Below are 23,932 nucleotides of genomic sequence, written 5' to 3'. Positions count from 1 at the left end.
ATCTCTCGGCTTTTGTCTTCCTTTCTCAGGGTCAGAATAAGCAAAGTAATCAATAATGGATGGTTAGAAGGGATAGGTGAAGAGTTTGAGAAAGAAAAAAGTCGTTTGAACTCTTCAGATTTCAGCTATTTCATTCTACTTTGTGAACTCGCTGTTCTTCTACACCGAGCGGCAGACGTATGAATTTATTGATGTCACTTATTCACATTATACCGCCCCCTCACTTTCACCGAGTGCCAAAACAAACCAACAGGTGGCCGCTGTGCGTGGATAGAGTTGCAGTAACAGAAGGAAAATAAAAGCAGATCTCGCAAAAGAAAAGGCTATCAAAATCAACAGTGGTGTCACTATAGTTTCTATGGGCAGACAAATGAAATGGAGAGGAAATAATAATCCCGCAGAGAAAATTAGCTGCTTTGATGTTAGCAGCCATCTCCTTTTGCTGAATTGCTCCTGGTGGTGGTGGTGGTGGTGGTGTGCTGGAACTCCTGGTGAGCAGAGTGAAGAGCGTATGGACGAGGCTCCTGCAGACTGAGCCAGACAGCCCTCAGCACTACAGACAGAGGAGGCGGAGGAGAGGGAGGGAGGGGAAATGGAGAGGAGAGCATCAGTAAAGTAGAATCCCAGAGACCGATTACAAGACCTGCTCTCATCTGCCTGGAAAATGTGACTGGGCTGTCTGGAGGGGGGTGGAGGCGTCACATTCCAGTTCACATCCCACTTCTTACTTGCTTCAGATGATGACCATTACAGAGGGACCAAAGTGAAGGGAAGACCTGCATCAATCTTTTATGACCGTGTCTCTTCTCTTTGCTGTACCAAGCTCCCAGTTCCACAGCCAACCCCCGTCTCTTGGTGATAGCAGTTGCTATATATGCAGAAAAATCAAAAATCTTTTTTTTTTTTTAAAGAAAATTCAGTTTAGCTGCCAGGACCAATGGTGTTTAGTGTGGACCGCTCAAAGTTAGCTGTGTCACACAGCCATACATTTTGTAAATGGAGCGTGCTGTCAAACTCACTCTTCATCCTAATGTGAATGTTAGGGGCCTGAGAGGGGTTTCGGGGCTCAGGGCCTGGCTTTTCTATTAAATTAATTTTCCTCCCATTAAACCTGCTTTCTAACCATTGGAATTACGTGGGACCGCTGTTGCTTTTTTCTCCACATATCCTCCACACCTCAAGCTGTCTTCATGCCGATTACCGTATGGTTTGTGTCGGCTTCCTCCTTGTAGACGGGAGATCTTGTTTTCAGTTGAGGTGTTGTACATTTGTTGCCTGTTGTTGTCTTGGATTGGCTAATTACAAGGCCACTATCTCGAGGTTTTGTGTCACGGCCTTAAGGGGCGGGCACTGACTCACTTGCCATTATTGACAACAGTGTGCAATAGGATAATTACACACAAACACGCACATGTACAGACCACGAGACAACAGCACATGTTGTCAAAGCAAATATTCACACCAGGTCATTAGCGCACAAACAGACTATGTGCATGCATTTGTTTGTGCTGTGCTGCCATAATGCCACAAAACTCCTCCATTCTGCCCTTTTAATCAGCAAAGAATGACTGTGAGCGGACACAGCCGCAGGCTAGCGGCACAATGTTTAGGTCTGTGTTTATGAGTGAGAGACAGAGAAGTGGGAGGAGCAGGGTGGCCACAGACACATTTAGATATCCCACTTCTCTTTGTGGTAATGAGAAACTGCACTCTCAGCTGTTAAACACAAAGGCCGCATCAACAGTCGCTGTCGGCTGGACAGGCGGCTGACTCTTGTCTGCCTTTGAGAGTGCGTGTGTCTGAATGAGTTGTGTGAATGTGAGTGAAGGGAGTCCATACTGCCCTGAAACCAGGATGGATTCCAAAAACGTCCGCTTCCTCTACAGCCAGCGCTGTAAAGGTAGGAGAGCTGCTTTGAACCAGTCATGATGCAGTTGACAGTTGGCAAAGTATGTGTGTTGTTTCTTAATTCTTGAAAAGGATGCATATGCAGCCTACTCAGCACTGGCAGGCAGCTATGAGAGCATAGCATTAATCTGTCAGCTGTCAGCACTGATCCAGCTTATCACCCTTGTGTGTGCATGTGCGCGTCCTTGAATGTGTATGTGTGCACATGTTGCTGCAAACGCTTTGTGCGTCCCGGTCTATGGCTGCAGCAGACAGGATTCTCCAGAGGACTTTTTTGTAGCCAGTGATTGAATATGGCTACTGAGTGTGTCTGCACTGAGTGCACTCTATTAATTTGAGGCCAGACTGGAGATCAGCGTGGAGGAGGGAGAGGGGAAGGAGGCAGGAGGAAAATGAAAAGTGATAAGCTGGGATAAATGACTGCCTCTGGAGATCTGTGTTTGGATGATGATATCTGATTGCACATACACATATGCGTATAAATATGATGATGTGCGCACACGCTCAGCAGTCTGTGCTTTACGAACCGGTGGGAGGGTAATGGATTTCAGCCAAGACTTTAGGGCTCTGCCAGGTGTTCCACTGGATCATCCAGTCATCCACACCAGCAGTAAAGAGAAAAGACATTACACTTTTAACGTCTTACACATTGTCATGGCACGTATCTTAATAATAGTGCTACATAGCCAAAGGAAGTGTGTGCAGCTTATTTCCTGGATATATGGATAATTGGTTGTTGTTCATATTATTAGAGAAAAGAAGCCTTTTGATTTGAGGAATGCAATGAAACAAAACAAACTTTCTGTTCAGGCTATCCTTTGCTGCTTCAGTTTGTTATATACACCTGTTTTGTAGCTAACATGATAAAGTGAAAAAAGAAGTTAAACTCATCCCTGTCCCTCTTCCTTCCACCCCTGGCAGAGATCCGTGCCCAGCTGGTCGAGCAGCTCAAGTGTCTGGACCAGCAATGTGAGCTGAGGGTGCAGCTGCTTCAGGACCTGCAGGACTTCTTCAGAAAGAAGGCCGAAATCGAGATGGACTACAGCCGCAACCTGGAGAAGCTGGCTGAAAGGTTTCTTACAAAGACGCGCAGCACCAAGGATCATCTACTCAAGTAAGAGACAGTCACACTGTCACACTTGGACACTGAGCTGCAACTCAGGTTTTGGTTTGATTTCACCTAATTATCAGAATATTTTTCTTAAATTTGTCTTGCATTTACAAGACATACGCTATTTCACATAACTAACAAGAGCACAACATGTTGCGTATGTGCAGTTTCAGGCATCATGCACAGCTAATATCCTTCCCTTTTAAACTTTCCAAGTCACATAAAAATCACCCAGTTTCCTTATTTAGCTTTTGAACCAGCATAGTGTTTCAGAAACTGACGACTTCCTTCCTGAGAATAGAGAAGTAGAGAGACAGGCAAGAAAATCAAACGGAAGAATGGCTGATAGGGACTGCAACTGAGGTCATGTTAGTGCGCAAGTCTGTAAAATAATGACTTGCATCATTCACTTCCACCCAGTTTGATCCGTCAGAAAACCAAGTGATGTATAGCCGAGACATTATATTTTGATGCTTTTTCTATTATCTGTGAGATCCTTTGCGCTTGTGTGTGTGTGTGTGTGTGTGTCTGTTTGTGTGTCTGCGTGCGTGTGTGTGTGTGTGTGTGAGAGAGAGAGAGAGACAGAAGAACTACAACTTCTGCCAGAAATGGCCAGGTGGTGATTTTGTGCTCTGACTATTTTGTAGTGTCTTGCCGTGAGTGGAACTTTGCCCAAACAGGGATTCTCTCTCACCAAAGATGGCCTCTCTTTCTCTTTCTCTCTGTCTCTGTCTTGTCTGTCTGTATTTCTCTCTCACTCCATCATTAACACATACAATGCATACAAATTCACACTGGAGTTAATCAGCTTTAACAGCTTAATGTTTTTGTATAAATTATCTGGCAGTTTTTTGTTTTTTTTTTTTTTGGAGAGAGAACGGTTTGTCTCCCTGTGGGGAAAGATTCATTGGACTGTTAGCTAATCATCAACCACACACACACACACACACACACACACACACACACATTCGACAGAGCTACTGATCACTGCTGGAGGCAGCGGGCACTTTCCAATTAGATAATTGTGCCTCTTTGCATCTAACTCGTCCGCCTTTTAGCCTGTGACTTGGAAATTGACTAAGCAGCGAGTATGTTTCAATACCCTAAACGCTTCACAGAGGAACAAGAGTACTTAGAGAATCAAGAAAACACGGATTTATGCAATGAAGACTTGGTCTGCCTTTTGGCAAGAACCCTTCAAGTGGAAATGCATATAATGATTGATCACTGCTGCTGATTTGAAAGGTCTGAAGGCTTCTGTGATCGTTACTGCCGTATCATTTTTACATCATTAAACAGTCCATGGAGACGTGAGTAGCAGCGCGAAAGGCCAGTTCATGGTTTCTGCATCTGCGTCAGCTGACCGATTCAGACCTTGGATGTGGACAGCAGATGTGCACGCAGTTAGATCTGCACTAAAAGGATGCACATCAATTTGCTACACTGACAGATCGCATTGCCTTGAACATCAAACATAGAAAAAGCACACATGACTCCGGTGGATGCTTCTGAAACGCAGGCTGTGACTTTGCACTTTTTACAGGATACGGCAGCAAAGTATAGAAGCTGGCTATCAGAGTTTGTTGCCTTCCTGTCCCAAGCACAGTGGGAGGACACAGCACAGGATTTCTGCAGGATTTGGAACTTCCCGCTGTGTTTGGGCGCCATCGATGGAATTCATGTATAAATCAAAGCACTACCCAAGTCTGGCAGCAACTGTTTCAAATAAAGCTCTTATAATGATGGATTACAAAGGTGTGGATAGCGGTAATCACCTCACACAACCTCTCCTCAAAACAAGCATTCCTTTTATTTTCCTGGCACATGTGCAGTGGGCGTACTGTTTCAAACCCACTTTTATTTGTTTTTTAAGATTTTGTTTCTGGAGGTATCCTTGTATTAACAGACAAATTTCAGCATTTTATTTGGACAAAATCATATTTTCGTCTCATGGTTCCTATTGCGTTGCAGTAATTGAGGCTATTTTGCAGATAAATAGGACAGTGATTGTTAGTTACTCAGATGATTGTCAGATGATGTGAATTCATCCACTGATCAGCAACAAATTCAGAATTTAACTAGAAGTGAGCGAAATCCTTTCAAAGGCCAAAGCCTGATCTGGCAATTTTAAATAAAGTGATCTAGATCAGCACCAAAATTGATTCGGTTCATGCTTCTCCCAGCTGTTCGTCAAGTTTCATGAAATTCGGTCAAGCAGTATAATGTATAGTCCAAGACAAACAGTGAAATGGCACTGAGAATGCACAGACCTCTATATTGGCTTGACGAAGGAATAATTGTGCAGCAGCATCTTTAATCCCAGAATACCAATGTAACATTTTGTTATTGTAGTAGAGTTTGATCTACTTTATGTTTGTAAAATTAATTGCTTAGACAAATAAGGAATATGTTTTTAAGCAAATATTTGGAACATTTTTCCTTTGGTTGCCAGCTTTGACGTGTATTTAATTGGACAGGTGTTTCGGTTGCTCATGACAACAGAGGAAGCATTATTTCAAACTTTTTTGACAGACTGGATCTTTCAAAATTACCTAAACTATTGAGCAGCACAGGGTTTTTTTTTTCTTTCTCTTCTGCTTGTCTTCTTTCTCTATTTGACTTCCTGTTAACTACGACCTCCTCAACAGCCTCCTTCCTCTTTTTCCCTGCACTGTTGTTGTTCTCTTTTCTTATGCGTCATGCACCCTTCCAGAAATATTAATTCCTCTGCTGGGGGCTAACCCATATTCATGCTCTCTCACGCACAGGCACAGACTAAAAGGGATCAATAGGTCCTCTAAACGAAACCCAATTCCAAACGCAAGGACATACCCCCCAACAGACACAAATTCACACACACACACACACCCTCCAGCTCAGATCAATACTGAGACAGTTGCAGAGTGTGTGTTTCCCTGTGTTGCATATTGGGGGAGGGAATGAAAGCAGAGGAAAAGGGAGGGCAACGGACGGAGGGTGAAATATGTAGTCGGGCAGGTCTGCTACTGCAGCTGCTGCAGCAGGTTTGTTCACATCATGATCTATCAAGATGTCAAAAGGCTTTAAAAATGATAATTCTCTGACTTAAAAGTGTTCAATCTTTATCTTTCATCTGTTTTTGCGCTCATCTCCTGCTTTCTTTTTGCTTTACCCTTCTTAGAACATCTGTGTGTTCAGCAGTCTCCCTGCATCTGCTGCTGCTCAGTCTGGGTGCCACGCTGGAATTTCAGCTATTTTCCGGCTATGCGTGTGTAATGTTGTGTGCATCTGAATGTAGGTGTGTGTGTGTGTGTGTCTGTGTGTGTGTGTGTGTGTTGGGGGTGCCTGTGGCTGTGTCTCTGTACAGCCAGGCGTTGATGGTGCTCCAAGCAATGCGGGGTGTGAGGGTTGTGAGTGTGTTGATCCCGTGGAGACCCCTGGTATTCGTGCTATTTGGCAGAGTGCATACAGCAGTGGTTGAGGGGGTTACATGGTTTAACTGTATTGTGTGTGTCCGTATGTTTGTGCCCCAAGGCTGACAGGCTGATTGGTCACATGGAAAAGCCCTCACAAGTTGCACACTCAATCAAAGTCTATCCTTATGCTAAATATTCGGCTAGTTTCTCTGTAAATAAGCTGCAGCCTCTTGCACAACACAAAGCTACATTTTACTTCGTTGCGGTTTTTGGGATGTGATCATATGATTGTATGACAGCTCATGGAGTAAAAAAATGCCGTTTAGCATCTGTTGAGGCTCTGCTCATTTAAGGCTGTTGAGTATGGGTGTGTGTGTGTGTGTGTGTGTGTTTATGTTTCCATATCTCCGCACTATCTCCAAAGTGTTCCTTTTCAACTAAACTGCTTTCTCAGTTACATTTTGAAAGAATCATATTATCTCCCAGTAAGGTATGACAGTAAGAAACGTTTCCACTTTCAAAGAGCTACAGAGTCGGCGGTCGAGGTTGTAGAGGTGGTTGTGGTTAAGTTAAGATGCTAGGACTTTCAGCCTGAACACTGGGTGAAAGTCCCAGTACCATTATATTTAGACTTGTGTTTTGTTTCACTTGCTGTTTCCTTTCATTTTCACTTGCTGTTTGGTTAGGTTTAGGCACCAAAACTAAGCTATTAGATTTATAAAAATATAAAGTTTGGGGTTTAAATTGACCCTTTTACAATGCTAACTACATGTTAGAAGCTCGGTTAGGTGTTGGCGCCAAAACTCTTTGGTTAGGTTAAGAGAGTATCATGGTTTGGGTTAAAATACTACCCTGTCACAACATGTTTGAAGCTTCTCCTCCCTTTTCTGGGTTACCAGCGTGACAAGTCACATCCATGATCATTTCCAATATATATAGTACGTACTTGGTTGTTTCATGATCCATTCTGTTGTAGAGATTTTTGAAAAAGCAAAAACGTATCCCTCTGTGATAAAAAGTAAAAAAATAATAGATGCTGCATTGTATTTGTTTTATTATGTATAATATGGTAGCAATGAAAAACAAGGCTACAGTTGGAAAGCAATACAATGAACGACAAAGATGTCTGTCTAAATCCTCAGTCATTAGGGTCATATAATTAGATATTTGATACGATCAAAACAAATGCTTTGTCACATATGATTGTAATTATTTGGAGAAACGGCTCCTATGTCTAAGATGACATATCAAGAATCTCCTCTTGAATTGAGTGCAGTTTTCAGATTCATAAGAACCTGGGATTCCTAAAAAAAAAAAAAATCATCTTTTTTTTTTTTGGTCAGGTGTCATGATAGCTCAACTGGTTGAGCTGGCGTCCCGTGTTCAGGGGCTATTGTCCCTGATGCATAGGTCATGGGTTCGAGTCCTGCTCATGGCCCTTTCCTGCTGGTCCTTCCCTCATTCTTCTCTCCCACTTTCCTGTCTCTCTCTCTCTCTACTTTTTTATCGAATAAAGGCAAAAAGTCAAAAGCAAAAAACGTTTCAAAAAGACCCTCTTTTTGATTCAGCTTTTTGATTTTGTTTTATTTTTTTAATGTAAATTTGAAAACTACTCTGCTCCTGTATGATCACTGGTTTCACTTGCGTCACCATGCTTGTTTACAGAATTGTCGACCAGAGTATTTACAATTTCTGTAAAGACTTTATTATGGCTGGGGACAAAATAATGGAAATAATTCCATCCAGAGAAGTCTGTGTAATAGTATGGACAGCATCTCCACCATGTGACCTTTTGGGGAACCAGTGACATTTCAGTACTGGCCTTGTGATGGCTCAGGGTCAGAGAGCGTTAGGTGATATTTCACCCAGTGCTGCGGTGGCGGTTCATCACTGGTGGACTCAGGGCAACATGTCACATGGAGGCAGAGACGCTGAACGGCAGAGGAACTGCAGCCCTGTTTTTTTGTGTTGTGCAACCAGTGAAGGCAGACACACCGGAAAACAAATGGACAGCAGAGAGAAGTTGGAAGAGAAACTGTCACACATACGCACATATGTCTACATGAACAGCGCTTTCAGCTTAGAGAGTTTCTGTATTTGAGCTAACAGGTGTGTAGGAGGATTTTTTTTTTCCATTTTTGTTTTCAACATTGTTATTAATATCCTCAATTCGTTAGTCATTTGACCATCTGACCAGTGACAGCCAGTACCAGCTTATCACATCAATGACTCATCCCCCCACACACACTTACACCTCACACACTCACACCCCTCCCCATGGACACCACCCCCACTCTATACCCCTCAGTAAAGTCAAAGACTTTCTCTGTCCGTCCGACTTTGTGTATGCTTTGGTCACTGCTCTACTTTCTGTGACCCCCATCTGTGTGTGTGTGTGTGTGTGTGTGTGTGTGATGTAAATGCCTTGCAGCTCTTTGCTCTCTCTATCCAGTTAAAGCTGCTCTTAACGACACAAAGGCCTTCTTTCATCCACTTACACTCACTCATAATCCATTTTACCCACTAGATCATCCATGGATCATCCATAACTCATACTGCATACACACACACACACACTCATATAGTCGCACATACTGTGTGCACACCCCATGAAAGCGTTTGTGTTGTCATGTAAGCAGCGCATTAACAGCCTTGCTTTTGTGTAATGGCTTTATGGGCACTTGAAACAAAGACAATGCAACAGTATTGAACTGTTACACTGTTAGTGAAATGATTACAGCCTTCCAAGCTCCCTCATTTTTCAGTCCTTTTCTCCTCTCTCATTTCTTTCGGCAACAGCTGTGCTTGTGGGGGAGCCTACTTCTTCCTGCTGGGTTTTGTACCCTGGCTGAATCCCCTGTTTGGGCTGGCTTACCGACCCAATGTGTGTGTGTGTGTGTGTGTGTGTGTGTGTGTGTGCGTGTGTGTGTGTGTGTACAAGAGAAGGTAGCTGTTTTATGCTTGAATCCACCTGGGAATTCTCTCTCTATATTGCCATGTCTATATTAAGAGTTTGCACAGTAGGCTTGTCTTTACAATTTACATGAAGTAAACCTGCGTGGTACTATGAGCAAAACAAAAGCTGAATTTAGAAGATGAAAGAGACTTAATGCAAGTCTTTTATCTAAAAATATGCTCGGAGGCCCTCAAATACATCTAAAGACTCTCTCTGTGTCTTTGTGTGTTTGTGTAGGAAGGAGCAGAGCATTTTATCGCCGGTGAACTGCTGGAACCTGTTGCTGCTTCAGGTGAAGAGGGAGAGCCGCGACCACGCCACTCTGTCTGACCTCTACCTCAACAACATCATTCCCCGGTTTGCACAGATCAGCGAGGACTCAGGACGCCTCTTCAAGAAGGTCTGAAAACACTGAAACACACGGACACACCAGAGCTTTATTCAGATTGTTTTTTTCCGATTGTTTCATTCTCTATTGAGGTTTCCGTGATTAGTGTTAAAGCTACCAACTGTAAGCCTTTTGTTCTCACGTGTGAAGAGGTGTTTTGAAAAGGTGCAGCTGGTAGGTAGAGGCTCCTCCTCCTCGGCTTCAAACAATGAAGGAGCAAGAGAATTCCGAATCTGTAGCCTGATATACTAAATCCATGTCATATTTTTGCTACGTCTGTCCGTCTCCTCAGCATCTGTTTTCTGTCTCGGCTTATTTATTGACTGACAGCAAGTCAGCTGAACCTCAAGCCAGGAGAGTTTATACCGTCTGTGTTTGATACAGAAGCCTTATTCTTGTCTCCTCTGATCTTTGCCTTTCTAGTTTGAGAGATAAAAGAGACAAGAAAGAGGAAAACAGAAAAACAGAGAACCAAAGGAATAGAGAGGAGGGGGCTTTACATGACAGAGCAGCTTTCCTCAGTTGTTCATTTCCAGGATGGACATATTAGACCAAATACACATACAGTGGGAGGCAAATTTGCAAAGATAATGCATTTATTAAAACCTTTACCGCTTCACCTTTAGCTTTACATGCACCTTTTTTTGTTTTATGGGAGTTTCACAGCATTTCTGCGACATGATGTAATTTTGACTTACAGTTTTCACTTCAAAGGGGGAATTCATAGAGCTTCGGTCTGGATTTTGTATTACAATTCCTCTTCAGGGTTAAGTTTAAGGTAAGGGTCAGAGTGAGGAGAGCTAAGGATGGGTGCAAGGAAAGAATGTAATCAGTGGAAAGCCCTCACAGGTATGGGAAGATAAGTGTGTGTGTAGACGGCAAAGTGAAGCCGTCTGTGTGTGGAATGTCATGGCTGCTGATTCCAACCTGATAGTTTGTCTTTGAACTACAGTCCGATCACAGGCGATGGGAACACACACACAAACCTCCACCCTCATTTCACTGCTCGTCTGATGCACCAGTACAAAAAAAAACTCCCACTCTCATTTGAGTCACGGACATCGATTTCCATTTTCATTTTTTCCAACACTGCCTATTTGTTTGGCAGGAGGGTTGCTTCCATTATGTCTGGGTCGTAAACAGGCTGCACACATACACATACACACACAGAATGCTCTGATGGCTAATTAAGTGGGTAATTAGTCCATTTATAACATTTGCAGTCATCTGCATGAATACCAGTCGTGCCAGGGGCCATGACACACAAAGCACACACATGCACCACTCGTGGAGATGCACACCGCAGCTCATATAAAGCAGACACATTCATCTCAGACACTTCGGTCCAGCATGGAAAGTGATGCAGAATGATGCTGTTAGCACAGTGTGGGGGGGTGTGAGAGATTTTATCAGTTACAGAGAGGAAGCACTAATGAACCAAGCTCTATTAATGAGTACACAATGTCAGCATGACCACAGACATCAGTGCTAATAATGCATGCTAGTTGCTAGTTAATGCTGCAGTCTTGCTGAGCCGGACGACACCACCACAGGGGAAAACAAGAAGTCCAGAGGTCAACACCCGCAGTTGACGGATCGGAAGGTTCAGCCATGGCTGATTGCTTTTTGATTGGCTGTGGTCTGGTTTTTGTCACCTAATATGAGCCTCTGACAGCACTTTAAAGAGCGAGGGCGGGACGACCTCAGTTATTCTGTTACCTCTTTGTTTGCTACCCTAAATCTCTTACCATGTCGCTCCGTCCCTCTGCTTTCCTTTACTCCCTCTTTCATGCCTTTTCTCCACCCTGCTTTCATAAGCCACCTCTCACCTTACCACCCTTAACTTTTTCCTACCAGTTCACCTACAAACCTTTCACCCACCCCAACCCCCTTCTCTTTCCAGGAGAAGACAGATGCTCAACATGCGCTGGCAAAATCTGCTTTTGCTTTCACTCTGCATTCCTCATCCTTTTTTGCTTTTTTTTCTTTTTTGGTTACTTTCTCTGCTTTTTTCCCTCTCCTCCCTTTAATTTTCCCCTTACTTGTCCCCCTCTTACCTGTCTAAGTCAGTTAAAAGTGTAAATCTATATGCATACAAATTTTAATGGCGTCAAAATTTAAAACAATTAAGGGGTGTTATTTTACTTATTATGTCAATGACTGGTAGCTCTACAAATTAGCCAATTTCTGATGGATCACTGTTTACTAAAGTCTCACTGACAAAGGAATTCATTCTTCAGTATGAACTCTAAGTGACTGATTGGTTTGTATAAAAACAGCTTTAAGCAATTGTTTAACATTAAATGAAGCTTCTCCACCTTCCTGTGTTGCTTGGGCTAATAAACGAAATGGCAAACCTTGTTGAATATTGTACCAAAGCCTTAAACACATCCCGTTCTAATCTCCTGGATTCAGTTGCACCTCTCACTAAAAAAACTAGATGTTTAAAGAGGTGTACACTCTGGTTTACTGAAGAAACGCATGTTCTTGCGCATGCCTGCAGGAGCTTCAAAAGCAAATGGAATAAATCAAAACTACAAGGTTTCAACCTCTCCTAGCATGAGTGTGTATTGAATTACAAACGTGTTCTGTCTGCTTCCAAACCAGCATATTTCTCCTTCTGAAGTAGGAGTAGCAAACACAATTGACTGTATTCACTCTAAAGCAGTTATGTTTTCACTGCTTGCCATTTACATTTTATTTTTAGATTTTTATCTGCAGAAAATAGATGCATTAAGAAAAAAATTCAAAAAAAGAATTCCTCATGTCCAGCTACCTCTGCAGAACAGATTGTCCAGTAGATCAAAAAACTGATTTGAGACCATCTCCTGAAATATTATCTTGTGTAGAGTTGAATCAGGACAAATCACTCACATTTTTGGGAACTGCATCACTTATAAGTGGCACCGTCTGCACTACTTTAAAGGCGACTAGTGGGGACCTTTACTTCAGAAACCACACCTTGACACTGGATCACTGTATAATTATTGGAGTACCTCAGGGCTCTGTTCTTGCCTCTTTCTTTCTGTTTTTTTTTTTTTTTTTATTGAATCAGAGGTCTGTTTGTCTGCTGAGGAAACTGAAACTTCTTGCTGTTATTTCTACCTTCTCTTCAGATCAGCTCATTAAATAAATCACCAAGACTGCCTCTTTTCACCTTTGCAGCATGATTAACATTCCGTCTTGCCTGTCGATTGCTGACCCTAATTCTCGACTTTGTTTCATTTCCACTCAATCATTGTAACATTTTGTTTTCAGGCCTGCCACGTGCTGGTAGAATTTTAACAAAAAATATCAGATTTGATCACATTAAATGCTTTTTAACTTCTTCTCAATGGATTCCTATCAGTGTCACATCAGACTTTAAGGTGCTTATGATGGCCTGCGTGTTTTTGAACAGGAATGCCTCTTCATAGTCTTCTGATCTCCTTAAATCTTATAATGCGTCTTCTGCTCTCTGCTCCCAGAGCTCAGGGCTACTGTCTGTCCCTAGATTTCTCTCGTGTCCCTATTTTCTTTTCACTGGAGCTTCTCTGAGCCGGGTGTTGATGCCTCATTCCAGATGTTTTTGATCAGGGTCTTAGTCTTCCGGGACATTCAGCTTCTTCTCGTGTCTGTCTCTCTCCCTTATGTACATGTTGTGCTCTCTCTTTATGTGTGTTTACTTCCTTTCTCCTACATATGAGAAAGTTTTGCGCGACTTCTGCCTCCCATGTGCGTGTGTGGCATGTACTCTTTCTTTGTACTGGAGAGGAGGTCACATGGCCGTATCTGTTTTGGCGGCAGCTGGAAGTTTCTCAACATCCTCCTGAATCTACACATCATATATATTTACAATCAGTCTATAAGTCAGACTGTAAATTTGCTGTATCGATTCTTTTCACACCACATCTGTTGCCTATTTGTCTGTCTCAAAAGAAGTCTATTGCACTTTGTGAAGGAGATTTCTTGATCTAATTGTTCAAATTAGTGATGTTGAGCTACTTAAATCAAACTGTCCTGACTCGGCTTTATGCCTCTCTTTGTATCAATATTAAAATCAAATTTGAGTAGTTTGGGAGAGTCCCAGCATGTTTATGCAAATGTTTGAGAAAAGCTATGAATACACGTGTATGTGTTCGCGTGTGTAGTGTTGCTGTGAAGTCATCAGCCACTAATGGCTCCTGGCAGTTTTATCTGGAGAATGATAGTGCTTGTATTTCTCTCACTTTTCACTCTCTGTCTCTTTTTTTTTGTTTGTTTTTAATCTTTTGCAGCTTCGTCATCTCTCTTTCTGTCTTTGGCTCTTTTGTCCTCTTGCCGTCTCCGCTATCATGTCGAGATCAGTATCCGCGGCTTCCTTTCCCATCCATCAAGTCCATCTCTGCCTTGTTCATTTATCTGGATTAAAGGCTTCTCAACTCTTGTTCGGCCGCATAATCTGGCCTTGATTAATGATGGGGCAGTTGGTTGAACGCACGGCTCAGTGGGTATAGATTTAATTGGCTGGCAGGGAGATGACCAGGTAGATGAACAGAAAGTAGAAGCTGCAAGTTATATTGTTAAGCTTCTGGTTAGAACTGCATATTCACATTATTCTGTGCTTTTTCTCTCTCTCTCTCTCTCTCTCTCTCTCTCTCTCTGTGTCTTCAGAGCAAAGAGGTCGGCGTGCAGCTGCAGGAGGACTTGATGAAAGTTCTTAATGAGCTTTACACGGTAAGGAAAACCCCTGCCCTTACACTCACAGTATTTTAATCCATAATTATGGGTTGTGATCTCTTGCAACTCATACAGCGTAATGGAGGAAGCCTTGCTCGTGTAGCTCGAGGGTTAGTGGTTCGTTCTGTGTCATAGGAAACTGAAACTGCTGTATAGTAGCCTTATTTCATAGTGTGTTTTAAAATCAATGCAGAAAGTCTTAGACAAATATGAGCTGACACAACAAAGTATAGACATTAAAAAAGATGACAAGGAGACAGCTGGTGAACCCCTAACTTTTTAATCTGGTATTGTTCACAGTTTGTCTTGTAATTGTTGAAAGATTTGCAATGACATTTGGTGCTCAACTTAATCGTCCCATCAGAGTCCTTTCAGTTAACAGCATCATCAGATATGATTTCCCCCCCCCCCTTGATTTATGACCAAATGCCTGCAAAACTAATGACATCAGCCTCTTCTGTACTTTGTGTTTAGTAAATGATACCACGCTTACAAAGCTAAATGGTGATCATGTTAAACGTTGTACCTGCTAAACCTCCCTGTCTGATGTTTTGGTCCTCTTACACTAGCATCATAGCGTCTAGTTCCACATGTCCCAGTGCTGCCAAAAGTACTGAGGCAATCACAGTGTGTTTCTCTGTCTGCGTGTGTGGGTTTTCTACTACAGCAACTATGGCCTCAACTCAACCAGGCACCATAAAAGCAAGTCTTATGCTGTAATTATAGTCTATAGTAAGAAATAGAAATAGATCTGGTTTGAGTGACGCTCACATGCATACTCATAGGCAGACCAGCGTGTCTGTCTGCAATGTTGTCGGAGGGTTTGAGCAGAGCAGCATAATAATGGCTCTGGTGGTGGTCACTGGAATAAGGCTGACGATGCACACACACACTCATTTCATGTGTTTAACTCTTAATGGTAAACTCATAGCATCACCTCTAGGGCTGATGAGTGGAGGCTGGTTGTGTGACTCATTCCCTGTAATATTGTGGAATGCCATCGCTCCACAGTCTCCACGATGCTGACTGGCATAATCCTACTTTTGATCCGGAGCCAAAACTTAAGAAAAAGACACACTGGGAAAACACACACACACTCGTGTTCATCTACAAAGCCCAACCCTTGTTCCGCAGGTGATGAAGACATACCACATGTACAACACTGACAGCATCAATGCCGAGTCCAAGCTGAAGGAGGCAGAGAAGCAGGAGGAGAAGCAGATGGGACGCTCGGGTCGACAGGATGACCGTCAGACACCGCGCTCCCCCGACACTCTGGCCAGCATCAAGACAGACGAGAAACCTGTCCGACGGTCCAGTGTCAAAAAAATCGAGAAGATGAAGGAGAAGGTGAGCTGGTCGGGGAGGGGAAATCAAGGGCAACGAGTGGAGGGAAGGAGGCTGTTTCAGCGTGCCCCACCTGTTGTCACACAGACTTATGTGTGTGTCTCATGAATGATTTATGAGTGCACGACTGGCTTATTGCTAACCTTGTCTGCTACAGCTGGAGCCTGTCACTGCAACATGGTTCCCCACTTGTTATTATCCCTAATCAATACTGAGGCGTTTCACTCTAACACCTATTATCTCTCTCCTTTCCCTCCCTCTCTGTCATCACTTTCCTTCTTGCCTGGTTTCTTTACTGCTCTCCTTTTCCTATCAGAGACAAGCTAAATACACAGAGAACAAGCTGAAGGCCATCAAGGCCAGGAACGAGTACCTGCTGGCTCTTGAGGCAACCAACGGCTGTGTCTTCAAATATTACATCCACGATCTCTCTGACATCATTGATGTGAGTACAAACCAACGATATTAGTCTGTGAGAGCAGCTAACATTTGTTGGCATTATTATGGGCTCTGTGTGTGTGTATCTCAGTGTTGCTATGTTTGAGCCAGTGGTGGCCCCTCAGTCAGTCTCTTCACATTAGCTTCAGTGCTCTTAATGAAGGCAGAGACCTTTTGCTTTCCTAAGACTCCACACATGGTGTGTCTAGGTCCCCCCACAGACAGCCGATGGCAAAAACATCTAGATAGAATGGGAGCAGTTCATTCTGTGCTTGATAGTGACACTTCACTGCCTGCTGGACTGATGAACCTGCCACCAGCAAGTGTTGCTTCCACATCAAACTGACAGACACTGATTGAACAAACAACACTGAGCTAGGTGGTGTGCACTGTATTGATTCTTTCTTTGTTTTTAACACGAGTTTGTTTTTTTTTTGGTTTGTTTTTTTTTAAAGTGAAAAATACTTTTTAAAACAGTTTTGCTTTAGAATCTGGCATTTACAAGGGAGACACAATACTAAATTGTATGAGTTGTGAGGGAATTAAGGAAGCACAAATCATCCATCCATTATCTATACACCGCTTAATCCTCACTAGGGTCGTGGGGGGCTGGAGTCTATCCCAGCTGACTTAGGATGAAGGCAGGGGACACCCTGGACACGTCACCAGTCTATCACAGGGCTACACTTAGAGACAGACAACCAAGCACACTCACATTCACACCTACTGACAATTTAGAATCGCAAGTTAACCACAACATGTTTTTGGACTATGATAGAAAGCCAGAGAACTCGGAGACCCACGCTGCATGGGGTGAACATGCACACTCCACGCAGAAAGATCCCAGGCACCCTAAGCGGGACGCAAACCGGGGATCTTCTAGCTGCGAGGCCCCAGCAGTAATCATGTGATGATTAAATATTACTCAATGAATAATTGAACAGAAACACACGTTTACGAAGTGCCCTCTGTGCATCTACATAATCTAACCTTTGTGCAGAGATGACCTCAAGGTTATGTCATGATATACTAGTATTGACAGTAATTGTGATATTTTAAAATGAAACAGTGGTGTCATGTTAATAACACACATATGATAATAAATAATCCAGCAGCGTTAACTATCTGACTGACTCTCCAAAATAGGAACAACATACAGGAGAGTTATATAAACTGTACTGCATTGAGTGTGTTTCATTGTGCATTTAAAAAGAGACAAAACACAAAAACACACAATAAATCAATTTAAGAATGAATGTGTATAGATATTGTTATAACATCACTACTGTGAATTGTTTTTAAACCCAGTGGTCAGACTGTCACTGATCAAAAACCATTGTGATTGTATGAGGGATCTTGATATTTTGAGTTTGGGGGAGCAGCACTCTCAGCACTCTGAACAGAACTAACCTAGATTTTGTCTTTGTTCATTTATCTTTCATGTACAATATCTTCAGCATTACAAAATACATACCTTTTTAAGTTTTAGAAATGATCCAATCGTAATGACATTTACCAACTGACATTGAAACAATGAATAAACATGAGAAATGCAATATAGTACTGAAGTTATATCAGGCATTCAAAGAGAGATGTAACTTTCAACATCTGAAACACTATGTGGTAATTAACTTGCAGTCCTGCACTTGTCAAGTTTATCAATTAGATGGTATTTGCCACATACTATGTTAATTCAGAATCATGGTTTATTTCCAGCTCAGGACTTTGTTGCATGTCATTTCTCTCCCCATGTTTCTTGTCACTCTCTGCTGTGAAAGGCATAAGTACAGAGCAGCACAAGGGGACAAACCTATAAAGTTGTGACAATCTTTGCAATGCTTCAATTTTGTACCAAGTGTTAAGTGTTATGCGCCCGCATGTTTGACAGTGCTGCGACCTGGGCTACCATGCCAGCCTGCACCGCGCCCTGAGGACCTACTTGTCTGCAGAGCAGAACGTAGAGACGTCCAAACACACCGGCCTGGAGACGCTGGAGGGAGCTGCCGAGAGTCTGGAGCCCAACGGGGACAAACAGAAACTGATGGAGACCTACAACAACGTTTTCTGCCCACCAGCTCGCTTCGACTTCCAGTCCCACATGGGAGACACGGTACAGTTGTGGTGTTTGTGTCAGAGTGAGCGCATTTCTAAACATCAGCGGTATAATATGTTAAAGTTGTTGATGCGTGCATGTGTTTTTGTAGATGGGAGTGATGTGTGCACAGCAGCCAGTGGAAGGCGAGCTTCTCCAGAGGTGTCAGCAGCTGCAGTCCCGCCTCTCTACACTTAAGATTGAGAATGAAGAGGTCGGTCATTTGTCTGCTTCCTCTAATATCATTTCATTCATCTGTTTAATCTTTCATCATTTACTTGTGTGTTAATCCCAACTTCTGTGCATCAGGTGAAGAAGACCATGGAGGCCACCCTGTCCACCATTCAAGACATGGTGACGGTGGAGGACTATGACGTCTCTGAGTGCTTCCACCACAGCAACAGCATGGAGTCAGTCAAGTCTACTTTCAGCGAATCCTATCTCAGCAAACCCAGCCTGGCTAAACGGCGGGCCAATCAGCAGGAGACGGAGCAGTTTTACTTCACAGTCAGTTCCCGTTGTTGTCATAGATGGTTTGGTGTGATCAAGTCTGTAACTTACAAGGCTGCATATATGAACATAATCTGCACAAATATGACTGAGGCATTTTTGTCTTTGCATGTACTGTAGAAGCTGAAGGAGTTTCTGGAAGGCAGGAACCTGATCACCAAGCTGGAGGCTAAGCATGACCTCATCGAGAAGACCCTCGGAGAGAGTGAGTGGGAATGGCAGTGTCCTTCATAGCTTTTAGACATTGTCCTTGTTTCCCATCTGTGTGAGTGTGTTTACTGGGAGCCCCCCCAGTAGGATAGAGATGGGTTCAGGAAAGGTCTGTTGCCTGGAGGCTAAACAGGGAGTCCATCAGAGAGGCGAGCAGGGCAGTGGGACACATCAGGGCCCGTGGAGAGAGGCAGAATGACTTTAATATATCTAATAATCACGAGCTGTGTGTGTCTGTGAGTGGAAGGGGAGGTCACAGTGACAGTGACCATATGTGGATGCAGCTGTGTACTGTAGTGTAAGCAGGGGGTGTTCCTCTGGGCCGAATGTGTCGGTGTTTCCACAACCTTGCAGGAAAACCGCTCCTAAACTGTGTGTGTGTGTGTGTGTGTACAGCTTAAGTGGGAAGTTTGCTTCCCGTTTTCTGTTCCATCTGAAGCCGTTTCCTCATATGTCCTGCTATAACTGCCTATCTGTGTCTCTTTTCTGTCATAACCCCCTTCCCTCTCACTCCCCTCCCCCTCTTCCTGTTTCTCCCTCCTTTAGGTCAGAAGACCGACTGTTGCCTTGCCAGGTAGGTGTGGTGAAGGAAATATGCTCAAACACACATATGCACACACACACACACACACACGCACACACTTGCATATACCATAGCAGCTTTAAAGCTTGATTCTTTGGCAGCCAGGGGTATTATTTTCCTTGTCACTGTTTATAGATATTCTCAACACATGTGCATGTGTCTGTGTATACAAATAGAGCGTTTCCAGAGTTGTGAGTATAAATAGACTTTCTCTGGAGACATAATGACAGAGTGCCGATCTTTCTCTCCCCTTTCTCTCGCTGCGTAGTGGACGGAGAAACTCGGCAGTACGGAAGCAGGTAATTATCTGTGTGTTTGTTTCTGAGTGACTGCTCGCTTCAAAGTCAGAGCCATTGCAGATTTGTTTTTAACTCAAGCCACATGTTTTCTCACAATATCCTCCGCCCACAGGATGTATTGGCACATAGATGCTGACAGCAATTTGGTTGTTATCACATAAGCTATTATCACCCAATATCTAAATATAAGCCTCTATTTCTACAGTTGTATCAATAGTTTGTGATGAAAAGGCAACTGCTCCGCTGGGGACTCTCGTGTTTGTAGCTCCCCCTTGTGGGGTGACTTGTGTTTTGGCCATAATATAATATTTTACAGAGAAATCCCTTGTTAAAAGGGATCCCTTGTAAATTATAGTTTCAACATATGAAACCGCAATTGTATCGACATAACAGTGGGTACATACATGATCCAATATATATTTCATGACCTCACCTCCTGCATTTTTCTGGAAACCCCAAATAAACAAAGGGAAAAGGAAAAGGTGCTGTCTCCTAGCAACAGCTGGGTACTGCGCCCACCGTCTCTCCCCCACGCCTGATACCCATTCCTCCTAAATGTGTGCACTGATGCATTAACATGTGCAGACATGTGTGAGGAAAGAAGTGTGCTGGGTTTTTTTTTGTTTTTGTTTTTTCTCCACATTCAGTCATGTGTTCCTGGAGTAATTCTTCTCCCCCTTATTTTAGGAGTCGGGTGAAGCCATTCCTCTGATGGTCGAGAGCTGCATCCGCTTCATCAGTCGCCATGGTGAGGAAATTCTCCAGTGAAGTGATAGGTTTAGCATCTGCTTTTTCAGTGTGCTCATTGGTTGCATTCTTATGTCAAGTGTGATTGGTTCTGAATCAGTTTTGAGGTGGGGGTTTTCCCCAGAACTTCTTACTTCCATATTTGCAGAATTACAAACTCCTGGAAAACAAACAAAACAGTCAGCATGTGTTTATATGTGTGTAGGTCTGCAGCATGAAGGCATCTTCAGAGTGTCGGGCTCTCAGGTTGAAGTCAATGACATCAAGAACGCTTTTGAAAGAGGTAAGACTATAATCCAGCAGGAAGCATAAGTATTGTGTATTTATGTAGGGCTTTAATATCTTTTCTCCCCCGTTCTCTTCTCTTCCGGATGTAGGAGAGGACCCACTGGCTGGGGACCAGAATGACCATGACATGGACTCTATTGCTGGTGTACTGAAGCTCTACTTTAGAGGGCTGGACCACGCCCTCTTCCCTAAAGAAGTCTTCCATGACCTCATATCCTGTGTCTGTATGTGTCCCTTCCGTTTCTGTGTTTGTGTGTTTAAGAGCTCAATTGTGTGACTAATCTCCTGGGTGTCGTGACTTTGTTATTTTCCAGCAATGGAGAGCCTCCAGGAGCGGGCAATCCACATTAAGAAAGTTCTGCAGTCGCTGCCAAGTAAAACCCTCATCATCATGAGATACTTGTTTGCCTTCCTCAACCAGTGAGTAGCAGGAGGTCAAGCGGATTGTTGAACTGCGAGTGCATCAGTATCGAGTGTGTGTTCATGTCGAGGGACAGTGCTTGTGGATAGATGATGGGCGAGCTCACAAACAGAGCCAGATGGATGGACAGTAAAATGGTAGCAGCTAAATATCAAAAGCTATGTTCTAAGAAATAATCACAGAATTAAATGCATTCTAATATAATAGTCTGTGAGCGACAAGCTATGAAGATTATTAAACACTGAAGAGTCCGTTTTCATTTAAAGTTCATTAAATCACACAGACAAGTGTGCAAACAATGCATTTCACTCAAGTTTGCTTTACAATGATCTTCCCCAAAGAACACAAAATCGTCTCAGCTGAGCTCCCAGCCTGCATCAGTCTCTACTGGCAGCGTGTCGCAGAGTGCAGGCTGAAAAAGACTGAAGTGAATCACTGTTATTACTGCTGAGAACAAATTGTGTAATTAAAGATGACAGCCTCACTCCTGGACCATTTCAGTGAATGTTAATATTGGTCACAGTAGGATGCCACACTCATATTCAATCATTTTTAGTATCAATCAGTGTACAAAAAGGTTTTTCAGTATATCCAAGTTCACAGATGAGAAAAACTGTCAAATGGCATGGTATCATTTACTGTCAAATGTGTTTCAGCAAAACCAAATCATATTACCTTTAAAGACAGTTCATGAATTGATTCAGTTAAACATCCTGAAACTGCATTTGTCCAAGAAGAAAGGACAATTGTGCATAATAATTTGACATGAATTCAAACTTTCCTAGCATTTTATGAAAGCAGTCAGGCCTAAAATGTTGACTCACAGCAGCTAAAGAAGCTCCGTCTTCCCTTCCACTTACCCCATACACACTCATGTCTTCCATAAACATCAGCTTTCACTCGGCCTTCTCACACCAAATTCTAAACATCCTTTAACCTTTGTGGGGAGTCAAGTATGGGCCGTAATGAAAGGTCAAAGTGCACAAAATATAACTAGCCCTTCAGTATTCAAGGAGCTGAAAGTGTTCCTTCTTGAGAAATAGTTTAATTTCCTCTCTTCAAATCAAGTTTGTTTTTACAGTTGATATTGCACACAGCATCTCAGAGGGCTCCATATTGTCACATAAACTCAAGTTCTCTAAAGACATGGGCAAATTCCACAAGAAAAGTCATATCAAAGTGTACTAGTGTCAAAGCCATGCAAAGAAATGGGCAAAACATACATTTTAGACAAGCTCAAATGCATATGCTGATAAAAAGGGAGACGTGCATTCCATTCTGTCCAATCCCTCCTTAAAATCCATGACTAAACCCTTCAGTAAAGGGAGGTAACAAAAGGGAGTGAAAGACAGAAAGCAATGGGATGTGGGATACCTGACATTTGAGACTCCTGGGTAAACCAAGTGGTCCCAGACAGCTTATGTGGAGACAGGGGGGAGCTTCTTCTTCTTCTGCTTGAGTGATTTACAGTCACCTCGATCCTTCTTCTCACTCACTAAAACACACATAATCAGAGAGTCTCCATCGCCGCAGTCCTGGGTAGTGTTTACTGTTGGACCTCTTGCAATTTCATATATTCATCCATTCCCCATCACTAGGTTGGCTGTAAATAACATGTCACGGTTGTTTGTGTGCACTGTCAGCTTCGTGTATATTACATGTTTGAGACAGACGAATGAGATGATGCTCTTTGAAATGACTCTTGCTTTCTCTGCCGCCCTTCAGCCTGTCTCAGTACAGCGAGGACAACATGATGGACCCCTACAACTTGGCCATCTGTTTCGGCCCCACCCTGATGTCTGTCCCTGAAGGCCACGACCAGGTCTCTTGCCAGGCCCACGTCAACGAGCTCATTAAAACTATCATCATCCACCATGACAACATCTTTCCGGGGCCACAGGACCTGCAGGGCCCCATCTATACCATCCCCGGAGCGGGAGATGACTTCTGGTGAGGGCTGATATGAGAGGAAAGTTTAAGGACTGACAAGACATGTAGGGAAGGAACTTAGATTGTTAAAGCAAGTGGAAGGGCAAGGGGATGTCTTGTTCAAGTCTTATCTAATTACAGTAAAGGGGGCGGTTGATTTAGTGGCTGCTGGGGAGCCGTGGGGGGCTCAGCTTGTCGGCTCCACTCTGGGCCAAGGGGCCACGAGGATCAGCTTACCCTCCATCACACAGAAGATTAAAGTACCGCCTGACCACAGCAGCCCAGGAGAGCACAGCATGCACATACACACACCACACTGCACACAATGGCTAACTTTCAATTTTACTATAATGACAAGCCTTGGCACCAGTTATTATGATGACCGCCAGTCAGTGCCGTTGTTAGACTGTGAGTCACACTGCAGCTTTCACTCTGCGCTGTAGAAAGTGTAGACAAAATATTATCACTCTGGCATAGCTGGAGTTTTTGACCTGTAATCTCAGAAAATGCACATTTTGGAGATTTAATTGAATGACTGCATTATTTTGGACATGTAGATATTAAAATCTTGCTACCTTTAACCCTTTATGGGGCAAGTGACCATATTTGGTA

At 43.2% G+C, this 23,932-nt stretch overlaps 1 protein-coding gene across 2 annotated transcripts in view; it reads left to right on the top strand.

Moving 5' to 3' along the window:
- The first annotated feature begins 1,731 nt into the window (after positions 1 to 1,731).
- srgap2 (SLIT-ROBO Rho GTPase activating protein 2) overlaps positions 1,732 to 23,932 on the top strand; it is a 29,917-nt gene continuing 7,716 nt past the window's right edge. For both annotated transcript variants that reach the window (XM_008296041.1, XM_008296040.1), the window contains exons 1-17: positions 1,732 to 1,900; positions 2,830 to 3,022; positions 9,608 to 9,770; positions 14,391 to 14,453; positions 15,591 to 15,806; positions 16,120 to 16,248; positions 18,130 to 18,351; positions 18,446 to 18,547; positions 18,643 to 18,840; positions 18,964 to 19,048; positions 19,600 to 19,627; positions 19,905 to 19,935; positions 20,623 to 20,683; positions 20,888 to 20,965; positions 21,060 to 21,194; positions 21,285 to 21,390; positions 23,117 to 23,341. In XM_008296041.1, the coding sequence (XP_008294263.1) occupies positions 1,804 to 1,900; positions 2,830 to 3,022; positions 9,608 to 9,770; positions 14,391 to 14,453; positions 15,591 to 15,806; positions 16,120 to 16,248; positions 18,130 to 18,351; positions 18,446 to 18,547; positions 18,643 to 18,840; positions 18,964 to 19,048; positions 19,600 to 19,627; positions 19,905 to 19,935; positions 20,623 to 20,683; positions 20,888 to 20,965; positions 21,060 to 21,194; positions 21,285 to 21,390; positions 23,117 to 23,341 (2,132 nt within the window). In that variant the 5' untranslated portion in view covers positions 1,732 to 1,803. The remainder of the gene's footprint in view (positions 1,901 to 2,829; positions 3,023 to 9,607; positions 9,771 to 14,390; positions 14,454 to 15,590; positions 15,807 to 16,119; positions 16,249 to 18,129; positions 18,352 to 18,445; positions 18,548 to 18,642; positions 18,841 to 18,963; positions 19,049 to 19,599; positions 19,628 to 19,904; positions 19,936 to 20,622; positions 20,684 to 20,887; positions 20,966 to 21,059; positions 21,195 to 21,284; positions 21,391 to 23,116; positions 23,342 to 23,932) is intronic.

The sequence above is a fragment of the Stegastes partitus genome, unplaced genomic scaffold (assembly GCF_000690725.1).
Source record: "Stegastes partitus isolate 25-593 unplaced genomic scaffold, Stegastes_partitus-1.0.2 Scaffold1096, whole genome shotgun sequence".
NCBI lineage: Eukaryota > Metazoa > Chordata > Actinopteri > Pomacentridae > Stegastes > Stegastes partitus.
Note: the sequence above shows the minus strand (reverse complement) of the source record. Positions and strands in the feature narration are given on the sequence as shown.